We start from the raw sequence: 22,935 nt of genomic DNA on the forward strand, positions 1-22,935 counted from the left end.
AACTCTGAACTCGGCAACATTCCAGTCTGGAAATAACTGAGTGTGGAGCAGACAAAACAGTGATTGACCTCATGAGCATCGATCTATGTAATTGGGATATGAAGGCATGTATTAACCCAATAACCGAGCCTGACATCCAGATGACCAATTCTAACCCGGATCTTCACAGGTCTACTTCACTACATAGAATCTAAGAACCACATATGGTTAAACAACAGTGTGTTGACAACCTTCTTCACAGCTCACCTTTCTTCTTGCAGAACAAGCAGGGTCGCTCGCTGCCCACTGTTACGGGCTTCTCTGTAAAGAAATGAACATGGATGTCACGTGTGACGTCCACACAAGCTCTCCAACTCGAAGCAAATACAAATACACTGTAAACAGGCAACTTCTGAGAATGATCCCAAAACAAAACTTATCTTCAGCATAGGTGAATATTTTTCTCAAATTGTAACAAAGTCAAACACATACTGTCCAATATTTCAAGGGTCCGAAATAGCTCACCTGGTGCCTGTATATTAAGACAGACTGATGCTTAATATACACCTGATTGTGTGATTTGAAAGTGACACACACTGGTATTGTCACTCTGAGAAGTTGCTTGTAAACAGGAGAGTACCCTGATCAGCATGCAGCATAATTGTGTCTTAGGTCAGAGTGAGTGAGTGAGTGAGTTGGGTTTAAGCCCGCTTTTAACAGTATTCCAGTTATATCAAGGTGTGTCAGCTTAATGTGGGGGGAAAGTCCGAAGTGATGCATATATCAGACGTTTATGCTTCAGTAAAATCCCAGAGCACGGATATGGTGCTGACAAACCTAGAAACATAATCGGGGTGAACCGGGATTCGAACCCACAATCACAGGTTTCTGGCGTGCCCAAGGGACGCAACTTTGCACAGCGAATCGCGACGTCTTGGACGACTGGGCACCCTGTCTTAGGTCAGAAAATCAGTGTAACAATAAAGAGGTAGCCCCAAGTGAATGAATAAGGACAGGTTTACTTTGTTGTAAGTAATATGTCAGCAGAGAAGAAAAATGACTTTGGCCTTCTTTAATGCAAGGTCTAGTCAAGGTAATAATTCCATCATCGCAACTGATCACGGAAATAAAGAAATTTCTTCTTTGATAAATACATTGTAAATCAATATTATACAAATATCAATACATTTACATTTTCTGAAAACGGAAAGATTGGGGATGAGAATGGATATTTCCCTTTTCAGCTGAAATGTCTTTTCAACAGAGCATGGTCCATAATTTGAGAATTTTATGGGGGAAGCCATCAGATTTAACAAATTTGTGGTCACTAAAATTCGCATTCCTGAAAGATGTGTTGATGGAGAGGTACGAAACATGATCACTACACTAAAACGTTATCACTTTCAGCTCACAACCAACCTCTTGCTACTCGCTCCGTGTCTGTGGAGTAGCCAGACCTATTTTGGTCTGGGGCAGTGTTCACTTGACCTCGACCGCGTCCACGTCCACGTCCATAGTAGTTTGGATTAACTTCCTGAAATGGGAAGGTGTGCGCCAGGGGCCCGCACGGCATGCCTCGGCCCATAGGGAACGTCCTGGTAGGATCCTGATAATGGCCGCCCCCCTGGAAGTGGCCTTGGTAAGGGAAGCTCCCAAATGCTCGCCCCATCCCTGGTCCATTGTACATATTTCCACCATCACCGTATCCCCCCCTTCCACCGAAACCATGGAAACCGTTCATGTCTCTTCCTGGGGGTGCAAAGTTGTTATTGGTATTTCCAAATCCGACACCAAATCCTTGCCCCATCCGGCTCAACGGCAGCTCCAAACCTTGGCCCTGACCACCAAGGTAGCCAGGGAAGTGACCAGGGTTACCATGGTAACCTCCTCTGCCACGATGACCACCTCTGCCCCCTTGACCTTGGTAGGGGTAACAGCCAGGGGCCACTACTCCTCTCTGACTTTCATAAGGATGACTTCCAAGTAGGCCATTGTTCCTCTTGTCTGCAAAAGAAATAAGCGTTTCTTGAAAACAAATACCAATGGCTGCTGTGGATATGAACCTCTTGAACAAATTGGGGCATCATTGGTGGGAGCAAGTGTGTGAAGTTTCAGTGTCATTGGTCCAATGGTTTCTGAGGAGATGATGCCGAGCAACCAGGCCATGGTATAAGCTCACCTGACATTCACTCAAGTTATCAAAAAATAGGCAGGTTCATGTTTCACAATTTTAATTCTTATTGTTGGATAATTCATCATAAATATTAAATATGTCAAATCTGGCAACTCCTGATTTAAATGAGTGAGGTTGCACTTTGACCCGTGTCCAGCAGCTAGACCACGTTACTAGAATTACAGAGCTATAGAATCAGGCCAGCAACACAACGGGTGAGGTGAAATGGGGTTTACCGTCACGTCCAAGATTATTGCACTTATATAGCGACGTGCATGTACGTGTGTGTGTTTGTGTGGCTGCTTGTACTAGTGCAGACTGATGCTGATTTATAGTGCTAGCTCACTGAGATACCATGCCGCAGTTTAACATGAATACCCCACTCAGACACAGTATACTGACTCCGGCCGACCAGTCCTTGTTTTAGCCCCTTAATGCCAAGCGCCAGACAGGGTAACAAGTACAATTTTTTTATGTCTTTTGGTATGACGCGGTCGGGGATCAAACCCCGGACCTTCCGCTCTCCGGGCGGACGCTCTACCACTAGACCACAGAGGCGGTCGCAACAAAACAGCCATCTGAAAGTGAGGGCTTTTGGACCAGGCACACCGCTGGTGGATAACATGGGGCAGTCAGCGCTTTCAGGGCATGAAGACAAGTCAGCCGTGTCTCACTATGTCCGCCTAATCAATGCACCATACACTAGGCACACCACTACACGATGTAGTGTGATGACCAAGGAAGCATACCCGGAGAGACACGTCGCTAAATGAGACACACCACTACATCATACACCAGTCACACTATGATGTAGTGTGATGACCAAGCGAGCATCCTCGGAGACACATTGCTAAATGAGACACACCACTTCACTATACACCTGGCACACCACGATGTAGTGTGATGACCAAGGGAGCATCCACTGACCTTGACCGGGCCTGCGATCTGTCGTCTCTGTATCCGTCAATTCATCCAACAACTCTGCTCGTCCCCGACCAGTTCTATCAATGGCAACATAACAGATTTACTGGTATGTCATGTTTATAATGTATTTCGTAATAAAATACATCTGAAAACCAAAAATATATATCAGCATTTCACTTGAGAAAAAAAACAATGCCTGAAACTACTGTCAGTGTGCCTCAATACAAACAATACACAAGTGTACACACCAGTCTCATATACTACTACTACTACTACTACTACTACTACTACTACTACTACTACTACTAACCTTGGTCGGCTGCCTTGGAAAGATCTACCCTGCAAAACAAATAGTTCTTCCGTCATATATTTTCACATCAAGATTATAGCTTCAGTAGAAAACTAGTCCTGTAGAAAACTAGTCCTGTACCACAAAATGGCAGACGTGGCAACTAGAATTTTCCATAATCAGGTAATCTGTGATATGAAGTTTCATCACTGGATAATATGATGATAAATGGAACAACAGAGAACATTCACATTAAACACGGACCCTGCTGTAGGTAAGACCATCTGCGTCTCCCGCCAACACGATGGTTGATGATGGCTTGTTGTTTAACGCCGCACTTGACAATATCCCAGCTATATGACGGCGGTTTGTAAATAATCGAGTCTGGACCAGACAATCCAGTGATTGCCATAATAAGCATCGATCCACGCAATTGGGATTGATGACATGCATCAACCAAGTCAGCAAGCCTGACCACCCGATCCAGTTGGTCACAAGGGTCTTGGAGATCATGTTGGGCAAAAGAGCCACTGAAGACGCTGATAGATCGTCATTCATTTCTAATTAGGACTTCGGGAGTAAGAGCAATGTGCAATATGTAATGCAGGATAAGTAATAAATAGAAAATATATCCTGTCGCACACTATACATTTCATCCTTTATCTTCGATCCTGGTGTGGAAACGATCTGAGAACAAAGTTTCCAGCTTAAATAAGTCTTTTCTGAACATCCATTGTGACCTTCAGATTACCATACCACCTCTAAAAACATTGTCAAGTTATATTCTGCCAATATTTTCCAGTGGTTTTAATGTTATCCCACTCCCATTCCACACTCCTGCTCTTAGTTGTCGGTTTGTCTGGTCCACACATGACTATGTACAGACTGCTGAGACAGAGCTGTAACACTCCAGACTAATGCATTATTATAGCTAAAATGGATAAAATTATCGATAAACCGCCCGCATGTTATCAGAAATGAGCGGGTCACTGTAACTTGATAATGCCCTCATATTGCTTGACGACAGGCCATTATTACGCCCGTTGTTAGGTGACGTCATAGGATAGGATAGGTGACGTCACGTTCAATAGTGACGTCATCTGGTTTGTTCTATGACGTTTCCATATTTGTAGAAGTGGGTCAGTGACATTCATGTTGATTGCAGTAAATGTTTCAAACCCGATATTGTTTCTTTTTATTTGATAACAAATTCCATCCATTTCAGCTATAATAACGATAACGCTATTTTTCAGGGCATTATCATTTGCAGAAGCCCTCGGTCTTTTCAGCTGCCCTCCTTCGTAGGGCAGTAAATGGAAAACCTAAGGCTTCTGTAAATCATAATGCCCTGAAAAATTGCATTACCCTTATAACATTACTCACTCTCAATGCTACTCCAATGCTGCCACTGCTTACCTTGTTACTGCGTTCATCGGAGTCGCTTCCCATGTTGCTTCTTCTCCCACAATTCAACTGACTGAGAAACTCCTCGTCTTCCTGCAAGGAGGGAAATGCACTACACAAACCTTATCCTCGAGTGCTGATAACCTATTCAACATCACCAAACAGATCGACAGGGATCCCATTATCAAGGGATGCAATCAGCAATCATAAGTTTGTGATTTTCAATTTTCAATATCAACAAATAAGAGCTTCGGACTCCATTGGCACAGAAAACCGAGCCTTGTTTCACATTTGGCTTGTTCTAATGTCAAGAGGCAGGAATAACTATAAAATATTAAATAATGTTGATTTCAAGTTAAAAAATTTCAACAAAAACTGGCTTTTACTGATCTTTTAAAATGAGTGAGTGAGTTGGGTTTAGCGCCGCTTTAAACAGTATTACAGTTATATTGCTGCGTGTCAGCTTAATGCGGGAGGAAAGCAGATGCAGATCTCAGACCTTTACCACTTTGGTGAAACCCGCGAGCACGGGTATGGTGCTGATAAACCTAGAAACATAATCGGGGCGAACCTGGATTCAAACCCACAATCATAGGTTTCTGGCTTGTCCAAGGAAAGCAACTCTGCACAGCGATCTTTTAATGTTAGGAAGTTATTAAGGGTAGATTGATAAGAAAACAAGAATGTAATATTCCAAATCCAGGACTTGTAGGAATTTAAGACATACCTTTCTTTTGCGTGCTCGGGCTGCTTTTTCTTCCTGAGAGAGAGCAACCTGCACTTTCAGTCGGTGGTTTCTGATGACAAAACCGTCCATCCTCCGGATTCCCTCCTCCGCCTCTCGGATGGAGGACATTTCCACATAGCTGAGCAAACAAACACATCACAGTAAGTTGTCAACTGACAGTCAGAAACAAACATCACAGCAAGTTGTCAACTGACAGTCAGAAACAAACATCACAGCAAGTTGTCAACTGACAGTCAGAAACAAACATCACAGCAAGTTGTCAACTGACAGTCAGAAACAAACATCACAGCAAGATGTCAACTGACAGTTAGAAACAAACATCACAGCAAGTTGTCAACTGACAGTCAGAAACAAACATCACAGCAAGATGTCAGCTGACAGTCAGAAACAAACATCACAGCAAGATGTCAGCTGTCAATGGTTGGGATTGTAAAGGTGATAACCTCCGTATCTCCCAGGGATTCAACTTGGACTCCAAACTTGGTGCCCACAGCAGGCATGTTTGAAATTTTAACTTGTTCTAAATTGGGATTTTTTTTACTTTTCTTATTTTTCTAAATTCAGAGGAATTGGGGAAAGTTTCCATTCCCATTTGTGAATTAAATTTTTTTACTGACTGTCACATACCACATCGTACCCAGGAGGGAGGAAGTGTTACAGGCAGTCAGCAGACGTCCAGCCACAGCACAGCAGCAGATGATCAAGTGTAAACCAGGGAAACCAGTGATCAGCCAATTCATGGAGACCGATCCAATTTCACTCCACTAGGACTCTGGACTAAAGTGGTCCACAGAAACCCATGCTTGTCAGTGGAGCTGACTAAAGTGGAAAGGGTTGTTGCCTCGGTGACTTCAGTGATTGGATGTCACCATACCAATGGGACATTCCCCATAATGTGCTTGTTGGTTGTTCAACGTCAAAGTCAGCAATATTCCAGCTATATGACGGCAGTCTGTAAATAATCCAGTGACTGACATCATGAGCATCAATCAAGCATAGACGCCTTTTACGGCAAGCATGGACTGCTGTAGACCTATTCTATCCCAGATCTTCACCCCATAACATAAACCACCAGCTTGTGGAGCATCGACTCTACTAAGAGGCTGCTGTAAAATGGCTGGAATACTGCTGATTGTGCAGGAATAAAGCATCAGTCCCTACCCAAACATGCACTGGGAGTTGTCCTTCATGGAGATGGCGACATGAGAGTTCAATACGGTGCCGACAGCCGCAAACAGGTTCATGAGTCCTTGCTGCAACACAGTTAGAGATGTAGGAATAGTGAGTGAGTATGGTTTTACGCCGCTTTTAGCAATATTCCAGCAATATCACGGCAGGGGACACAGAAATGGGCTTCACACATTGTACCCATGTCGGGAATCGAACCTGGGTCTTCGGCGTGACGAGCAAACGCTTTAACCACTAGGCTACCCGACCGCCCCTTGTATGAATAGAAGACGAGGTGTGTGGGTTTCGGGTAAACCTACATGACACTTGCAACTTGATGTATCATGAACAATACTAAGTCACAAAAGAAGGGTTTTATGGACTCGTTCACATCAAGAGTTGACCTTAATAGATTTACATTGCAACTCTTGATGTGATACAAAATAGTGTGGTTGTTGGACTCTTTTATAACATTAGAAGTTTAGTAAGAATTTTGGAATTTGAACAGCCCTGAGTTTATACATGAACTTGCTGCAATTCACAACATTACATCTAACATTAGGATCACGTTACTGCATAAAAACAACCTATCGGATTTCAAGTTTTCATGATCTCTCATAGTGTGCCCATAACTACTGAAAGTGATAACATAGCAAGTGATATAAAACTGCCATTAATCTTTTTAAAATGCCATTGTAAATGAATTAAAAGAAGTTCAAAATTAATAGAAAACAGCTGTTCGATTGAGCTGAGGTTAACTTGGGCCAAGTCACATGACTTTCATTGCCTCCGATAAAAGAGTGCGGCCTTTTGCTTCGAAGCAGTGTATAAGGGGATTATTCTCCTGCTCAGAAACTCCCTTCCAGGTGGAATACATATTATTTTTCAAGATGACCTGGACCAATCAGATCTTATCATTCTGACATGGAGGTATGATAAATGGTATGATAAATACTTGTATCTCAATATATTGCAATACGCTGAGAGCAGATAATGACAAAGATTCACCGTACCCTGTCAATTTCAAGTGGCAGGTTCTGCACATACAAGGTGATTCCATTGATGGTATTCCGGTGTCTGAAACAGAATAAAGAAGGATGTTCTCTCAGTGTTCGGCAATAAGATGGCTAATATACGATTCCAAGACTAATGCTATGACTTGTACATATTACACTAGGAATTTGATTAAAATGCTTTAAAACGATAATTTCAATTGACTGGCTACCTATAATATTGCACTGACTTCTTAATTTTACCAGTGGCTACCTAGAAAAAGATATTTGTACATGGTTACTTGGTAAAAACTTACACAAACCTGTAGAGGTTATGAATTCTCTGATGAAATCCTCTTTGGGGCACCTTTTGCACTTTCCTTGCTCAAGAAAATCTACATGACATAGTTGTAACCATTTTCCTTAATAAAAAATGTTACCACACAAAAAACTTCGTTTTTGTATGATATACGACCACCCTTACGGGGCCTCACCCTCCACGGCGCGCCACGCCAGGGGGAACAACTCTCACCCAAATCACTTTCCGTATGTCTAATGCTGACAGAATGTGGGGAGGTGGGTGGCTGTGCCCCAAGGAGGATTTCATCAGAGAATTCATAACCTCTACAGGTTTGTATAATTCTCTTTCAGATTAAATCCTCCTTGGGGCACCTTTTGCATCAAGATAGACTCCTAAATATAATATAGGAAGTGGCATCCGTCAGCAACAGGCGTAAATAAATACATCGTATTTGATTATTCAACAGAATAAAATATAGAGTTCAATAAATGGAACCAACCTTATCGTGAGACACCACCGTCGAAAGGCGGGGGCTAGAGACAGGGCGTAGTCGACCATATATTATGATAAAGCCTCTATTTGCGGCTTGTCATTAGTTGAGAACTCGAAACACCCCCCACCCCCACTTATTTGAAAAAGTGATACAGGGGCGTAGATAATAAGAGACTATAACCCGCGCTGAGCTAGGTCAGAGGGTCCCCGAGGATGGAAGGAGTGCGTGTGCAAAATACGAGTATTATCGAGTAGTAAGGACTGATATTTATCGACCGCAGAAGATAAAATCCGGACCATTACTGAGCAGTATAACCGGAGGACTGTCTAAAATCTCGAATGCTCAATCGGCTAGAGATTAGAACTTTGCCCAGTTCGGAGAACTGACTGACTGACCAAACCAAGCATGCTCGCTTGAGTGTTTGTCGAGTTGGTAATGTTTGATGAACGTGCTCGGCTGGCTCCAAATAGCCGTGGAGCAGATCTCCTCAATGGGCAGAGCCGCGGTGTACGCTTGTGACATAGCCACTGCTCTAACCGAATGAGCCTTCAACCTGGTGGGCGTAGGTAGGCCTGTAAGCGTATACGCTGTACAAATGGTTGAAACTATCCACCTCGATATGTCACCTACCCATCTGCCGGACGTCACCGCCACAAGGAACGCCGTCTTCCAGCTCAACAGCTGAAGAGAGAGAGACGACAGATCCTGAATGGAAGGACCTGACAGAAAATGAGGAACAATTGACAAGTCCCAAGGGGGACTGATCCGCCGGACTGGCGGTCGGATCCTGTCCACACCTGCTAAAAAGCCCTGCACTAATGGGTGTGCACCCAGAAGTGCCCCGTCGACAGGGATGTGAAGAGCTGCTGGGATTCGGGTGGAGGGCCCCGTTCTGGGATAGGAGGTCCGGTCGTAAAGGTAATATAACAGGAGGCTGAGCTAGAAACTTGGGTATTATTGGAAACCAACTCTGCGCCGACCAAAGAGGTGCCAGGAGAATAAGTAGTCGCGCAGGCTGAGTGGCTAGCTGAGACAGGACCTTGGAAATCAGAGGTACTGGGGCAAATGCCCACAGAACTCTGTCCGTCCAATCTAGCTGGAAGGCGTCCGGTGCCACTGATCTCGGGTCGGGGACTCGGGAGCAGACCGTTGGTGACTGGTGATTCACCGCAGACGCAAACAGATCCACCTGTAATGACCTGTATAACAGGGAGAAAATCCCGAATATCCCCAGTGAGGAGCGAGGATCCGGCGAGACAGAGCGTCCGCACGGACGTTGTCCACGCCCGGGAGATAAACAGGTATCACCCTGATATCGTGAGAGTCGCACCATAGTAGGAACTGCCACGTCTCTTGGCGAAGCGACGGAAACGCCATTCCCCTCTGCTTCCGGAAGTAAGTCATCACCGTTTGGTTGTCCATCTTTAGACGAACCACTTGGCCAAGAAGCAGATCTAGGAAGCTTTGGAACACCAACCTGACCGCTCTCAGTTCTAGCACATTGATATGCAGTTCGATCTCCTGCTGGGACCATAGTCCCAAGGCAGTGTGATTGTTCAGAACGCCTCCCCAGAGTGACGCGTCTGTTTGAACTGTGAGAGACGGAACGGGAGTGTCGAGGGGGAGCCCCCGGAACAGATTCCCGACCTTGGTGCACCACTGAAGGTGTGTAATGAGCCACTGCGGAGTCTCGAGATCTTCTGAGTTCGCCCAGTCGACGGAGTGCTTGTTGAATGGGACTCATTCTCAAGCGCGCCTGCCAGACCACATCCACTGTCGCCGCCATGTTGCCCAGTAACTGGAGCCATGTACGAGCAGTGTGACTTGCGGACATAAGGAACTTGCTATCTTGTGATAGAGATACAAGTCCGCTCACCGTGTTGAAATGCGCCCCTAAGAAGACTAGATTCTGAGTAGGGCTCAGATCTGACTTCTTGAGATTGACTATCCACCCTAGAGTGATCAGAATGTCTATCACTTCTTGTGTAGCTATCTGACTCAGGGATTGCGATAGAGCTCTTAGTAACCAGTCGACGAGGTAGGGATGGCAGATCCGACCTTGACCTGGCCACTTGGGCAGGAATCAACATCAGCTTGGTGAACACCCTCGGGGCCGTGGAGATCCCGAATAGTAGAACCCTGAACTGGTAACACCTCCCGTTGAAAGAAAACCTCAGGTATTTCTTGAACTCGTGGTGTATGGGTACGTGGAGATAGGCGTATTTTATGTCTATTGACGTGAGCCATTCTTCACGTTAGAAATTCTTCTGTCTCGACAGCTGAGATCACTGAACGCAGTGTCTCCACCCTGAAGGACGGTACCTCTATAAGTTTGTTCAGCCTTCTCAGATTGCGAATAGGCCTGAACCTTCCGTCTTTTTTGGTGACTAGGAAATAAGTCGAGTAGAAGCTCTCGCTTTCCTGTCGATCGCAGCTTTCATAAGAAGTGCGTTGACCTCGGCACGGAGAAATTCCGCCTTCTCTCGGGTAGCAAGCACCGTAGTGTGCTTTATCCCGGAGAAGGGGGGGCGGATGATGTTTCCATCGAGGCAAATGGCCATCCCTTAGAGTGGGCAGGGTCCAGGGATTGGGATGTAACTTCAGGAATAGAGCCAGTCGGCCGCCTACTGGGACATCCGGCTGTCGGCAGTTCGATAACTTGCGACTGTCGGTCCACCTGGGGCTCTTCGGACGTTAATTGGAACCTGATGGGTTCCCGGCCCCGCGAAAAAGCTGCCTCTCTTGCTCCTCCCAGCACCCTTACCTGAAGGAAGCGGCTGCTTCCAGGCAGGTGTGGACTTCTAACCCGGTGCCTCAGCAGGAGGAGTCAAGTGGAGAAGTCCGCTTACGTGGTCTTTGATGGAAGTATACAATTGAGTGGCCTCTCGGACCACCTGCTGAGCCCCAGGGAAGAGGGTGGCACCCATCTTATACGGCAAAGCAAGGAGGTCTTGGCGTGTCGAAGTCGAGTATTTAGATACCGACATCAACAGCCGACATTCAAGGGAACCCACCTGGCTCTGTGCTAGGTATCCACTAGTGGAAGCCTCGGCCTCGGAAGAGGCGTCTGGCTCTGCTAGGGAAAAATTGTGCGTCGGTAGTGCACGGGCCGGCGCCCGCCACCCCTCCGCTGGGGAGCGACCTCGAGCCGGAGCCGAAACCCGGTCTCGAAGCTGCATCCGGCCGGAAACGGGGAAGGCTTTAAAGTGGAGCAAGCTAACTTGTCTCTTTTTTGGGGCCCGTGGGGTAAAGGCAATGCCTATCCTCTGCCAGACATTTTAGGCAGCGTTCATGCCGGTCTTAGGGGGGATGGTAGCAGAACAACCCGTACACAGTTGAAGGTCTGTAAAAAAAGAACGTAATTTCAGAGGTGGGCGGGAAGGGTATTAAAGTGTATCAGTGCAATATAAAGATCGGAAAGATACGTGCATAAATTGTGAAACTAGAAGCAAAGGCGTAATGTAGAATGCGATTTGTAACGAGATATTAATAGCCAATGTCGTAGTATAATTATAACACCAAAGGGGGGCGTGTTGCGCACAAAGGTGTAAAAACCCGTAAAAAAGGTAATTGTAGTTTATAAATTAACACACCACCTTGGGTTTATGTAAAGGAAAAAATTGTAGACCAATGCTGTATGATATAAAAAAAAACCAAGCCGTTTTTCCAATGGCCTTGGTGTTACATGTAACAGCCCGTGGAACTACAATATGGACGCCATTACGGCCATTTGAATTCAAAGGTACCGTACACGTGGCGTATAATTACAACTCTATAACTTTACAATGCGAGGTATTACGCCTTTGCAATGAAAGAAATGTACCATACATACAGTTTGGTCAGCCATGGTTCTTGACGAACGATAGTTACTCTCTTATTTTGTCTTGTGTGAAATATCAGCACGTCTGTCTCTTACAGATGACATAAGGAAAGTGGTTTGGGTGAGAGTTGCTCCCCCTGGCGTGGCGCGCCGTGGAGGGTGAGCCCCCATAAGGGTGGTCGTATATCATACAAAAACAAAGTTTTTTGTGTGGTAACATTTTTTATTAAGGAAAATGGTTACAACTATGTCATGTAGATTTTCTTGAGCAAGGAAAATGCAAAAGGTGCCCCAAGGAGGATTTAATCTGAAGAGAATTAAAGTTTGGGGCCTGATGGTTACATTATAAACAGATTCCTGTCCATACAGTACCAGCCCCTGGGTTACCATGGTTACTAGGGCTTGGACGGGTAACTCAGGTACCCGGGTCGGGTGGGTACTGAGTAGGACCCGGGTACCCACAGGACTACCCGGACCCGTGGTTAGTACGTGATATATTGTCTAATGACTAAATTTATCTGGAACTCTATGGTTACACTACAAGTCATTAATGTTCGCTATTCTTTCTGACTATGCACCCATTCCTTCTGACTTTTCATATGGTTGAATAAACATATACTTTAAGTCAACTTCAATGTATGCATGACCAGATTGACACATGTATCTAAATACGTTTTGCCAGCGCTATGCTAAAAACGTTCCTATTCGGACATTTTGAGACATCAAAAGACGTAGAGTGGGTACCCGGGTAGGGTTGGGTAATAGGGGAGCTGATACCCGGGTAGTAAATTTGGACTTGTCCCAGCCCTAATGGTTACATTATCAACAGATTCCTGTCCATACAGTACCAGCCACTGGGTTACCATGGTTACATTATAAACAGATTCCTGTCTGTATAATACCAGCCCTTGGGTTACCATGGTTACATTATAAGCAGATTCCTGTCTATACAGTACCAGCACCTGGGTTACCATGGTTACATCATAAACATAATCCTGTCCATACAGTACCAGCACCTGGGTTACCATGGTTACATTATCAACAGATTCCAGTCAGAAATCAGAGTCAACCAGTGGGCCATATAACAAGAGACCTTAAACAAACTGCACTTCGAAGTAAGTAATGAAAAAAGAATTTCTCAGATTCTTAAATAAAATGGAATTAAGTTTTTACCGGTTTTCTAAGTTTTTTCCAGGGCCTTGATTGTACGAGTTGAACTGTCGGTTGTCGTAGTCTTCCTGACACGGATCCCATCTGTCAAGTTCAGCGCCACCCCTGCAGCAGAAAATACCGGGTTGGTTCTTACAACACTACTTCATGCTATTCTTGCTAAGTTATAAGATGAGATAGGCTTTATTGTGATATGTATAGCAAGAAATTTTTAAAAATTGTGTAATGTATCACTATACAGACTTGTCAGTCATAGACACTAATAGTTTTTGTCCACTAGTCCTTATAATGATAACATATAGAAAAACCTTTAAAATGCAAATTTCTACTAGTCCTTATGATACCTTAACCATTGGACACTTTTGCAAGGACTAAACATGCTAAAGGACTAAAGTACTGTCGGAAATGCTAGAAAACTGCTTTTTGTCTGTTAAAATGGGATATAATTTTTCACATACTGTTGTTATTGAAATATCGAATAACTACCGATCGCCCTACAAGTGGTTTGAAGTATTTCAGTCACAAGGAGTCCTATCGACAAGTTTCCAGGAGACAAATTTGAACGAAAACAGGAATTAACATTTATTTTAAGTCCAATGATGGCAGTCTGAAACGGACTATAGAAATATGCGCACGTGACTCTGTTACAATGATAATAATGTAGTCTTCATAAAACATCTACTCCATACACAAAAATCATTTTGAGAACATTCTACATGTGCATCTTCTAAAAGTTACAAAATGATGCTGTGTTTGTTAGGTTAACATTGCTCCCATGATGCATGTTACATTACACTTGCATAGCCATAACCATGGTACACGATATGGAGTCTGTACTTGGAAATGCATACAAGTTCTTTACACTTGAGAGAGATAGAGGGAAACTATTTATTAATTTAGATAGGGTGAATTACCGAACTGCCCAAGCTATGGTGTTTTTAATTCATATCATCAAGTCTACGGTATGATAAGAAAACAGAAAAAGGTATAGGGGTGGTCTCAAAAAAAAAACTGGGGCGTAAAAGGATATTAGACAGCTTTGATACAGGGTGATTAGGTGTATAGTGTACAAGCTTTATGAGCAGAAGGTAACCCTGACTTGTAGTATATTTTGGGAGGAATTAAAGATACAATTAATGTTTCCCTGACTTCACTATTGCTCTCCAAGAGATGGGATTTCGATACACTGCGCGTGGCGATAACCGAGCACTTTTCAGGGGAAAATATTCCATCCTGTCTATGAGGTCACATTATCTCTGAACCATTCATAACTATCACAGTCAGAGCGTTCAGATAATTACCCCGGTGAATCATTCCACTGACTACATGTGGCTATAGGCAGATGGACAAAAAACACCCATGGTACCATCAGGTAAAGGTAATCGTGTCATTGTTTTGAACACTGCAACTCATGACATGGGGCTTATTGATGGATGTTTTCGAGACGAAAAAGAAAAATGGTGATTTTCATAAGGAAATTATAGGAGGTGATGTGTTCATAGACTGGTCGGAACTTCAGCTATTGCCCATTTTAAACAACGCCAGTGTGATTGTCATAGATAATGCCAGTTAATATAACGTCCGGGAATCAGATACTGTCGCCCAAACCATGAGTAGTCTGAAGGAGACCATACAGGAATATATGACATTGGTCGACTTCAGACCATATAAAACAAAAGTACAACTCATGGAAAAAATTCGGCTGAATAAGAAACCAGTAAAGTACAAGACATGTGCTGGTGGCACAACACGGTTACGTTGTCTTACCTACGGCAGTCAGACATTCTGAGCTCAACCCTGTTGTGTCTATCTTGGCTAAATGTACAGGGTTTGTCACAGACATAACATAGCATTCAAAAGTACAGATTCATATACGTCATCAGCGGAGATAAATGCTACCTCAAAAGGCCAACTGTAGAACAACAAATACTTCTGGATTCCCAAACCGCAACCTTCCAATACTCATCCCGTTTCATAGCTCCGAACTAGTCCATCATGTTTCCAAGCAAATATAATGCAGTACATATCCTAAATTGCTACCTCATCAACGCATGTCAATTAAGTACAACAACAGCAATATTTTGAGACCACCCCCAACTCGGTGACATTTGCACCTGTGAGAATGCACGGGCCGGTGTGAGGTCATCACCTCGGGACAGGTGTCAGGTAAATACCTCAGGTTATAGGCCGTTTCATACATGCATGACAACATCATATACTTTTATAAGTTTATCATCATTTTACCTGTAAAAGTACATTTTAAGGGTAATCACAGTGTCAGTTAGGACAGGCTAGATTAGGGCAATTCGCGTTATTTTGATATATGCTCTTTTTTTAGTCCTACGACTCGTATTTATTATATGAAGCCAGAAAAGCAGTTATCTTGCATTTCCGACAGTACTTCTAACGTGCCAATTTCTAACACTGCTTTCGAATTGCAATATCGTGATACGCTTCAGACTTCCAATACCCATATAATACAAATTAAATAATAATAATAATAATAACAATAATAATAATAAATATATATATATGTGTGTATATATATACTTATATATATATATATAAAAATAAAATTAAAACAAGAGTTTGCCACTAACGTGGCTATATCCCCCACCCCTGTTGCAGAATTTATGACATAATTAAATCTAAACAAACCCTAACCTTTTATAACCGAGGTGGAACTTGTCATGGAATTTGTAAAAAAAGATGAGTTTAGAACCTAAGTCCATCTTGTTGCCATGGAAACGTAAAAAATAAATACTTCTAAAATTTCTAAATATCAAAAGGCACCAGTTCAGCATGTACCTGACAGACCTGCAAAGTTTGATGAAAAAATATTGAACGGTTTTTGAGTCCGGAAACGAACCCTACCCTCACAGAACCTAAGTCCATTTTGTTGCCATGGAAACGTAAAAAATAAAAATTTCTAAATTTCTTAATAGCAAAAGGCACCGAACGGTTTATGAGTTATGCTCCGGAAACGAAACGTGACGGACGGACAGACGGAACCCGTTTCAATATTCCCCGCCAACTTCGTTGGGCGGGGGATAATAATAGTGGTCAAGAGGGGAAACTGTCATGGATGACTGGTTACTAAGTACTAATGCTGGCTGTCTTCTTACAGAGACAGGGACATGAAAGAACTGAAACGTGAAATGCAGTATCTGTTGTTTAATGCCCCACTCAGCAGCATTCCAGCTACACAAGGGTGTATGTAATCAAGTCTGGACCAGATAACAGTGATAAACTGAGCTGTCCTGTACACTGACATGCCATCTAGCAAATCACTGAGTCTGACTACCTCACATGTCACCTTGCAAGACAAGCCTAGGTTGCTGGGGGCAAGTTAGTGCAGAAATCCAGAGCTCCAGATAAGCTTTTGGTATTTTACCCATGAATTTTAAAATCATTGGGTATCAGTAATTCTATCTGCGTATTCAAAATTCTGTTACCCACTACTTTTTACAAATGTGGGTATTTAAGTTAAATATTTAAAAACACTATTCATCTAGTCCCTGCAAACTGGTGTCGTGTGGGTTCGAGAGCTTTATAGGACTCAAAAATACCACAATACTTCCACAAGAAAGCGTGATGGCAAATGATCATGATGTAACCGTCATCGTGGAGTTTGGCAAGGTTGACGGAATGCCCGTTTATAATTTCAAAATAAGTTGCTGATTTGCTAATCGAATACGCAGGGTTACTTCACAATATTTTGATGATACGCACAAGTTTTATTTTTGTAGCATATCTGTAATGTTCGTTGCGTATTTGATACGCTTGGATTATATTTGACTGTGTATTTCTACATTTCGGATGCGTATTTCACGCAGATACGCGGCTTATCTGGAGCTCTGGAAATCAGACAGACACAAAATGGTTTGTTTCGACAGGAATCATTAGCTGCAGGCCGCCAAGATATATGCTGCAGCTGACAACTATGGCATAAAACAATTCTCCTTACCCCATGAAAATCCTCTCCCTTTGCCCGTAAGCCATCATCTTCTGCAATGACAAATATATACTGGTATTAAGCATGCTTAACACAACGGGACAAATGTTTGAAACATACTACTCAGCATGCTCAAATGAAATCATGGCATGACATATTGACTATGGTAATAAGAAAGCATAGGGTGGTCCTTTATCTTCCTTTGAGGAGTATGTGTCAGTTGTCACATACGACATACAGCTTCTGTCCAATCACAAGTCACTTGGAATTTATACATCTCTTTCTGTGAGGGGTAAGTCTCATAAGAACTGGTTGTGAATATAGTGACTTTATTGTTCATTAATCCGAGATGCAATAAACATATTTACAAATTCATAAGCTGAGCTCCAGACAACTTTTTGAGCAATTGAGTTTTTACTTGAAGGTTTCTATTTTAATTGGGTTATTACATTTTTCATTGGGTAACCAATATTTTTTCCCCTCATCTATTCATCACTCTATTGGGGTTTTCCCAAAATGAGTAAGCAAAAAAAATGAAATATGGTTTTAGATGTTATATGAAGGTTCTAAACATTGGCTTGACACAGAAAGTTAATTAGCTCGTAATTGTGCTTCGGAAATTAGCTCCATTGTACGCATGCTGAAGAAGCTTTATTGGGTGTTTACGTGTGCTGTTTTCAGACAACTGAGTTTTCCATTTAATGCATGCGTTTATGTACGTAAGTTAATTGAAAGTAATTGGGTTTTGAATAGTTTTGGTGGGTATTTTACGCAAATACGCAGCTCATCTGTAGCTCTGTATAAGTTAAGTTCACAAGTCTTGTACAAATTCTGTGTCAGTTCCATCTTCATTTTAATGAATTCCAAAAATGAAGGAAACATTTGAGTTGAAATGTGACAGCCAAAAGTTACGTAACTGACACATGAATGTTTCGCATGGCATCTTTCTCAGATATTACGTATTGCAGCAACAACATCTAATGTCCTATATTTAGCATCAATGGAATTGTCCTAAAATTTGAATATAGCTTTGTCACGCTGAATTAAGACTCCACATGATTTAAACAAAGCTGACATGAAGTATGTCTTTTTAATCATTATGCTGACAATTACGTGCAGAAGCAAAGCCAGGATCATCGAAAATTTTGACCTTCCTTCATCATGGTTACTGTCAGGTGCACCATGGGAAACATTCTGTGTATCCCAAACAATTTGTGGTCGGCGATTCAGCGATAACGTCATTTGAAGCAGAAACATGTTTGGCATTATCAGAACTGACTGCTATATTTGAAAAAAAATGTAAGTTCGATTCTGTCTGGACTACTTGTGACTTTCAGCCAATGAAAGGTGTTGACAGTATTTGCTTGTTTTGTTTGTTGTTTAACGCTGCACTCGACAATATTCCAGCTATATCACTGTGTAATTAAATAATCGAGTTTGGACTGGACAATCCCAGAGCTCCAGATAAGCTTTTGGTGTTGTGGGTATTTTACCCATGCATTTTAAAATCATTGGGTATCAGTAATTTTATCTGGGTATTCAAATTTCTGTTACCCACTAGTTTTTACAAATGTGGGTATTTAAGTTAAATATTTAAAAACACTATTCATCTAGTCCCTGCAAACTGGTGTCGTGTGGGTTCGAGAGCTTTATAGGACTCAAAAAAACCGCGATACTTCCACAAGAAAGTGTGATGGCAAATGGTCATGATGTAACTGTTATCGTGGAGTTTGACAAGGTTGACGGAATGTCCGTTTATAATTTCAAAATAAGTTGCTGATTTTCTAATGTATTACGCAGGGTTACTTCACAATATTTTGATGATACACACAAGTTTTATTTCTGTAGCGTATCTGTAATGTTCGTTGCATATTTGATACACTTGAATTTTATTTCACTGCATATTTCTGCATTTCTGATGCGCAGCTTATCTGGAGCTCTGCAAGCCAGTGATGGACATAATGAGCATCGATCTACTCAATTGGGTTACGATGACATTCATCAACCAAATCAGCCTGCCTGACAACCCGATCCAGTTAATTGCCTTTTACAACAAGCACAGTCGCCTCCCACAGCATGCATGAGTTCCTGAAGATCTATTCTAACCTGGATTTTCATGGGTCCGCTGATAGTAAACAATGACACATACGGCAACAAAATTCAGATGTTTACCATGTTTACATTCAATAATCGCAAAGCAGCTTTCCAAGTGATGTTAAATAATTTTGAGACAGTAAGTAACTCCACTAATTACACAAGAAATACCAATCTACATGTATGCACCCAATGTTCCACTGAGTGTAAGGTGAGGTGAGCTGAGGTGAAATTGGGTTTACCGTTGCGTCCAAGATCATTGCACTTATATAGCGATGTGGATTCGTGTGCGTGGCTGTTTGTACTAGTCTGGACTGATGCCGCTTTAAAGTGCTAGCTCACTGACATATCATGCCGCAGCTTAACATGAATACCCCACTCAGACACAGTATACTGACTCCGAACTGACCAGTACTTGTTTTAGCCCCTTAATGCTGAGTGCTAGACAGGGTAACAACAAGTACCATCTTTAAATGTCTTTTGGTATGACGAGGCCGGGGATCGAACACTGGACCGTTAATTGCAAAAGAACTCTAAACTGGGAATAGTCTATTAAATGTCAATATGTCTGAGTGGCATAGGAGCTCGCACTTGTCCTGCAACGCGAGTGGAGTAGGACCACAAAATGTTATCCCGACTGATACTGTCCATGAGAATGCATTGTGTGGCATGCATTGCAACCAGGGACCAGTACTGACTGTGTCTTTGGACCCCTTGTGTGTTCTATTTCCTCTACATTAAAACTCTGTATCCTTTCCAATGACACTTGTCATTACTAATGTGGAACTAAGTTATCTGAGTGTGATTGTAGTGCACAGACAACACCATATAAAATTTGATTTAGTGTCAATGTCACTTTTTACTCTGGTGCGTTTACAGTGCGTTTCAGTATATCACGTAACTAACCACAGGTCCGCGTAGTACTGTAGATCTAGTTACCAAGATCATGGGTACCAGAGATACCCGTCACGGCCCAAGCTCATGTACTCGATAAATGCAAAACACATCGAAGTCAATTATTCGATATCCACTAAGTGTCTGGCCATATGTTGTTATGAACGTTTCAAATCACTGTCGACAGTTGTCATGAAATCATGGTAGCCTATTCCAGGATTGAAATAACCTCGTGCTTCGGCTCCCGCCATCTTGCAGACGTCCCCCAGACGAGGACTGTCTCAATGTGTCTGGAGATATTTTCACTCAAACTATCTTCAAAACTAAATTATAAAGATATGGCAACGATGCCATAAAACTAACCGTTATTTGCCTTTTACCTGTCAGTTACCTCGACAAGGCATTTACTGTCTTAGTTTCCTTATTTTCTCGATTGACATTATTTTCATAACTTTTCCCCCATTCTCGTTTTTTCCACATGCCCGGCGATACAGCAGTTATTCCCCTTTGGGTGTGAGTGAAACCTCGACCGCATGGCATGGATTTTTCAGGTTTGTTCAGGTGGAGTAGGTTTTAACAGAAAACGTTGTTACGATGTTTGGAGTCTTTTATTGAGATTCTAGGGCAATTATTTGGTTAAGACTTTAAAAGTATGTATAATGAGAAAAAGATATTTTCTTCACGGCGAAGTCATGTGATCTGTTTGACGTTTCGCCATTTTGGATATGTTGGCAGCTTCCGTTTCAAGATGTCGAGTTTCCACAAGGAAATCTGACAAGTTTTTGTCCTAATACTTCCTATTGTACTTCTAGTTTGATTCCAAATACACAGGTATAGTGTGAACATTGCCTGATCTTTGTTGTTTGGGTTAATGAGAAAAAAACGCCTTTTACATTATGAAATGAAAATGTTTATCAATAAATCGAATATAGTCTTCACGAGTTCGGTCCCTTGAATGAGCTGTCAGCGACCGTGTCATTTGCTTGTTTACTTCCTAAGAATTGACAAAACTTTTTAAATATTACAACCGAAGAGGATATTTGCACTCATTAGCTCTGTATACAATGTTGGCTTTACATTATTGTTAGACTGCAAGCTGTCCGATACTTACTGATAAGCAATTTACAGTAAACAATATAGTCAAGTTAGAGGCTTTTCGGGCCAGGTTTTCTAGTCTGTCTCACAGTCCCTGAACCACACTACTCTCCCTGTCGTTCAGCCCTTACTCTAATGGTTTGGTCATAAATGAAGCAAGTCCACATGTTAAAAATCTCCCATCTCAATGGGGCTCCATTACAATTGCTTGTTTCTGGCAAAATTATATTTTCTTCAGACTACACATTAGTCTTTGGGTTTTCTTGGATGGGCATTTCTGGTGCATATTTTTTATCTGTATGCTGTAGTAAATGGCATGAGTAGAATTGAAACATTGTCTATCATTTATGCAGAACTGTAAATTGTAATTACCATAGGATGTACAGTAATTGTTAGATACAGGTCATAATCCTAAGCGGAGAAGTATCCACAAGTTATCAGTTTTTGTGCATGTAAGAACTGGTGCTTGGATGAAATACAATGTTAACTCATCATTTCAAAATGTTCATATTATGCATGAACCTTAGAGGATATATTGTTTCAATTCCTATTTGCACCTCATAGCAACAGTAGCAGCTGACATACAAATAGCGGCTTAGGAATTATGTAAAACTGGTAAAAGTAAGCCAGTATATTCTAATTGTGATAAGACCACCTCCGTGGCATAGTGGTAGAGCATCCATCAGGAGAGCGGAAGTTTGAGGTTCAATCCCTGACTGCGCCATACCAAAAGACGTTAAAATATGATACTTGTTGTTACCCTACCTGGCGCTTGGCATCATATGGGCTAAAACAAGGAGTGGTCGCTTCAGAGTCAGTATACTCTGGACATGTGAAGATCAGGGTTAGAATAGGTCTTCAGCAACCCATGCTTGCCGTAAAAGACGACTATGCTTGTCGTAAGAGGCGACTAACAGGATTGGGTGGTCATGCTCACTGACTTGGTTGATGCATGTTATTGTATCCCAATTGCGTGGATTGATGCTTATGATATCAATCACTGGATTGTCTGGTCCAGACTCGATTATTTACAGAACACCGTCATGTAGCTGGAATATTGCTGAGTGCGGCGTTAAACATAAACAAACAAAAACAGTATGCTGTCTGAGTGGGGTATTCATGTTAAACTGCGGCATGGTATCTCAGTGGGCTTGCACCATAAAAAACGGTATTAGTCTGGGCTAGTACCAGCAGCCACACACACATGCCTGCCTGTAGCTATGAAATTGCAATAATCTTGGCCGCGACCTTAAACCCAGTTTCACCTCACCTCACCTAATTGTGATAACTATGTGTGAATATTTTCTCCGGCACCCTCAAAATAACAGAAAAAACAGCAGTATTAGTGGGGTGGATGGCATAGCTTAGTAGTTAAAGTGTTCACTGCTTTGGCTGGCCCAGACCTGATTATGTACCATGGTTACATGCTGCTGTGAT

General features: G+C 42.4%; 2 protein-coding genes across 4 annotated transcripts in view; one reads left to right on the forward strand and one right to left on the reverse strand.

Annotated features, from left to right (window-relative positions):
• LOC139453376 (tudor domain-containing 6-like) overlaps positions 1 to 20,875 on the reverse strand; it is a 50,206-nt gene extending 29,331 nt beyond the window's left edge. The window contains exons 1-11 of one of the 2 annotated variants that reach the window (XM_071235057.1): positions 20,784 to 20,875; positions 17,428 to 17,468; positions 13,464 to 13,565; positions 7,698 to 7,761; positions 6,679 to 6,770; positions 5,497 to 5,635; positions 4,782 to 4,862; positions 3,387 to 3,415; positions 3,080 to 3,153; positions 1,399 to 1,983; positions 247 to 300 (exon numbers count right to left, since the gene is read on the reverse strand). In XM_071235057.1, coding sequence (XP_071091158.1) covers positions 247 to 300; positions 1,399 to 1,983; positions 3,080 to 3,153; positions 3,387 to 3,415; positions 4,782 to 4,862; positions 5,497 to 5,635; positions 6,679 to 6,770; positions 7,698 to 7,761; positions 13,464 to 13,565; positions 17,428 to 17,465 — 1,258 coding nt within the window. In that variant the 5' untranslated portion in view covers positions 17,466 to 17,468; positions 20,784 to 20,875. Of the gene's footprint in view, positions 1 to 246; positions 301 to 1,398; positions 1,984 to 3,079; positions 3,154 to 3,386; positions 3,416 to 4,781; positions 4,863 to 5,496; positions 5,636 to 6,678; positions 6,771 to 7,697; positions 7,762 to 13,463; positions 13,566 to 17,427; positions 17,469 to 20,766 lie in introns of both variants that reach the window. The other variant, XM_071235056.1, reaches the window with a different exon arrangement.
• A 252-nt stretch (positions 20,876 to 21,127) lies between these two features.
• Positions 21,128 to 22,935, forward strand: part of LOC139452109 (coiled-coil domain-containing protein 186-like) — a 40,786-nt gene continuing 38,978 nt past the window's right edge. For both annotated transcript variants that reach the window (XM_071233429.1, XM_071233430.1), the window contains exon 1: positions 21,128 to 21,234. The gene's annotated coding sequence lies outside the window, so the exon portion shown is untranslated. The remainder of the gene's footprint in view (positions 21,235 to 22,935) is intronic.

This window comes from Haliotis cracherodii, unplaced genomic scaffold, assembly GCF_022045235.1.
Source record: "Haliotis cracherodii isolate W230 unplaced genomic scaffold, xgHalCrac1.p SCAF_9, whole genome shotgun sequence".
NCBI classification, from domain to species: domain Eukaryota; kingdom Metazoa; phylum Mollusca; class Gastropoda; order Lepetellida; family Haliotidae; genus Haliotis; species Haliotis cracherodii.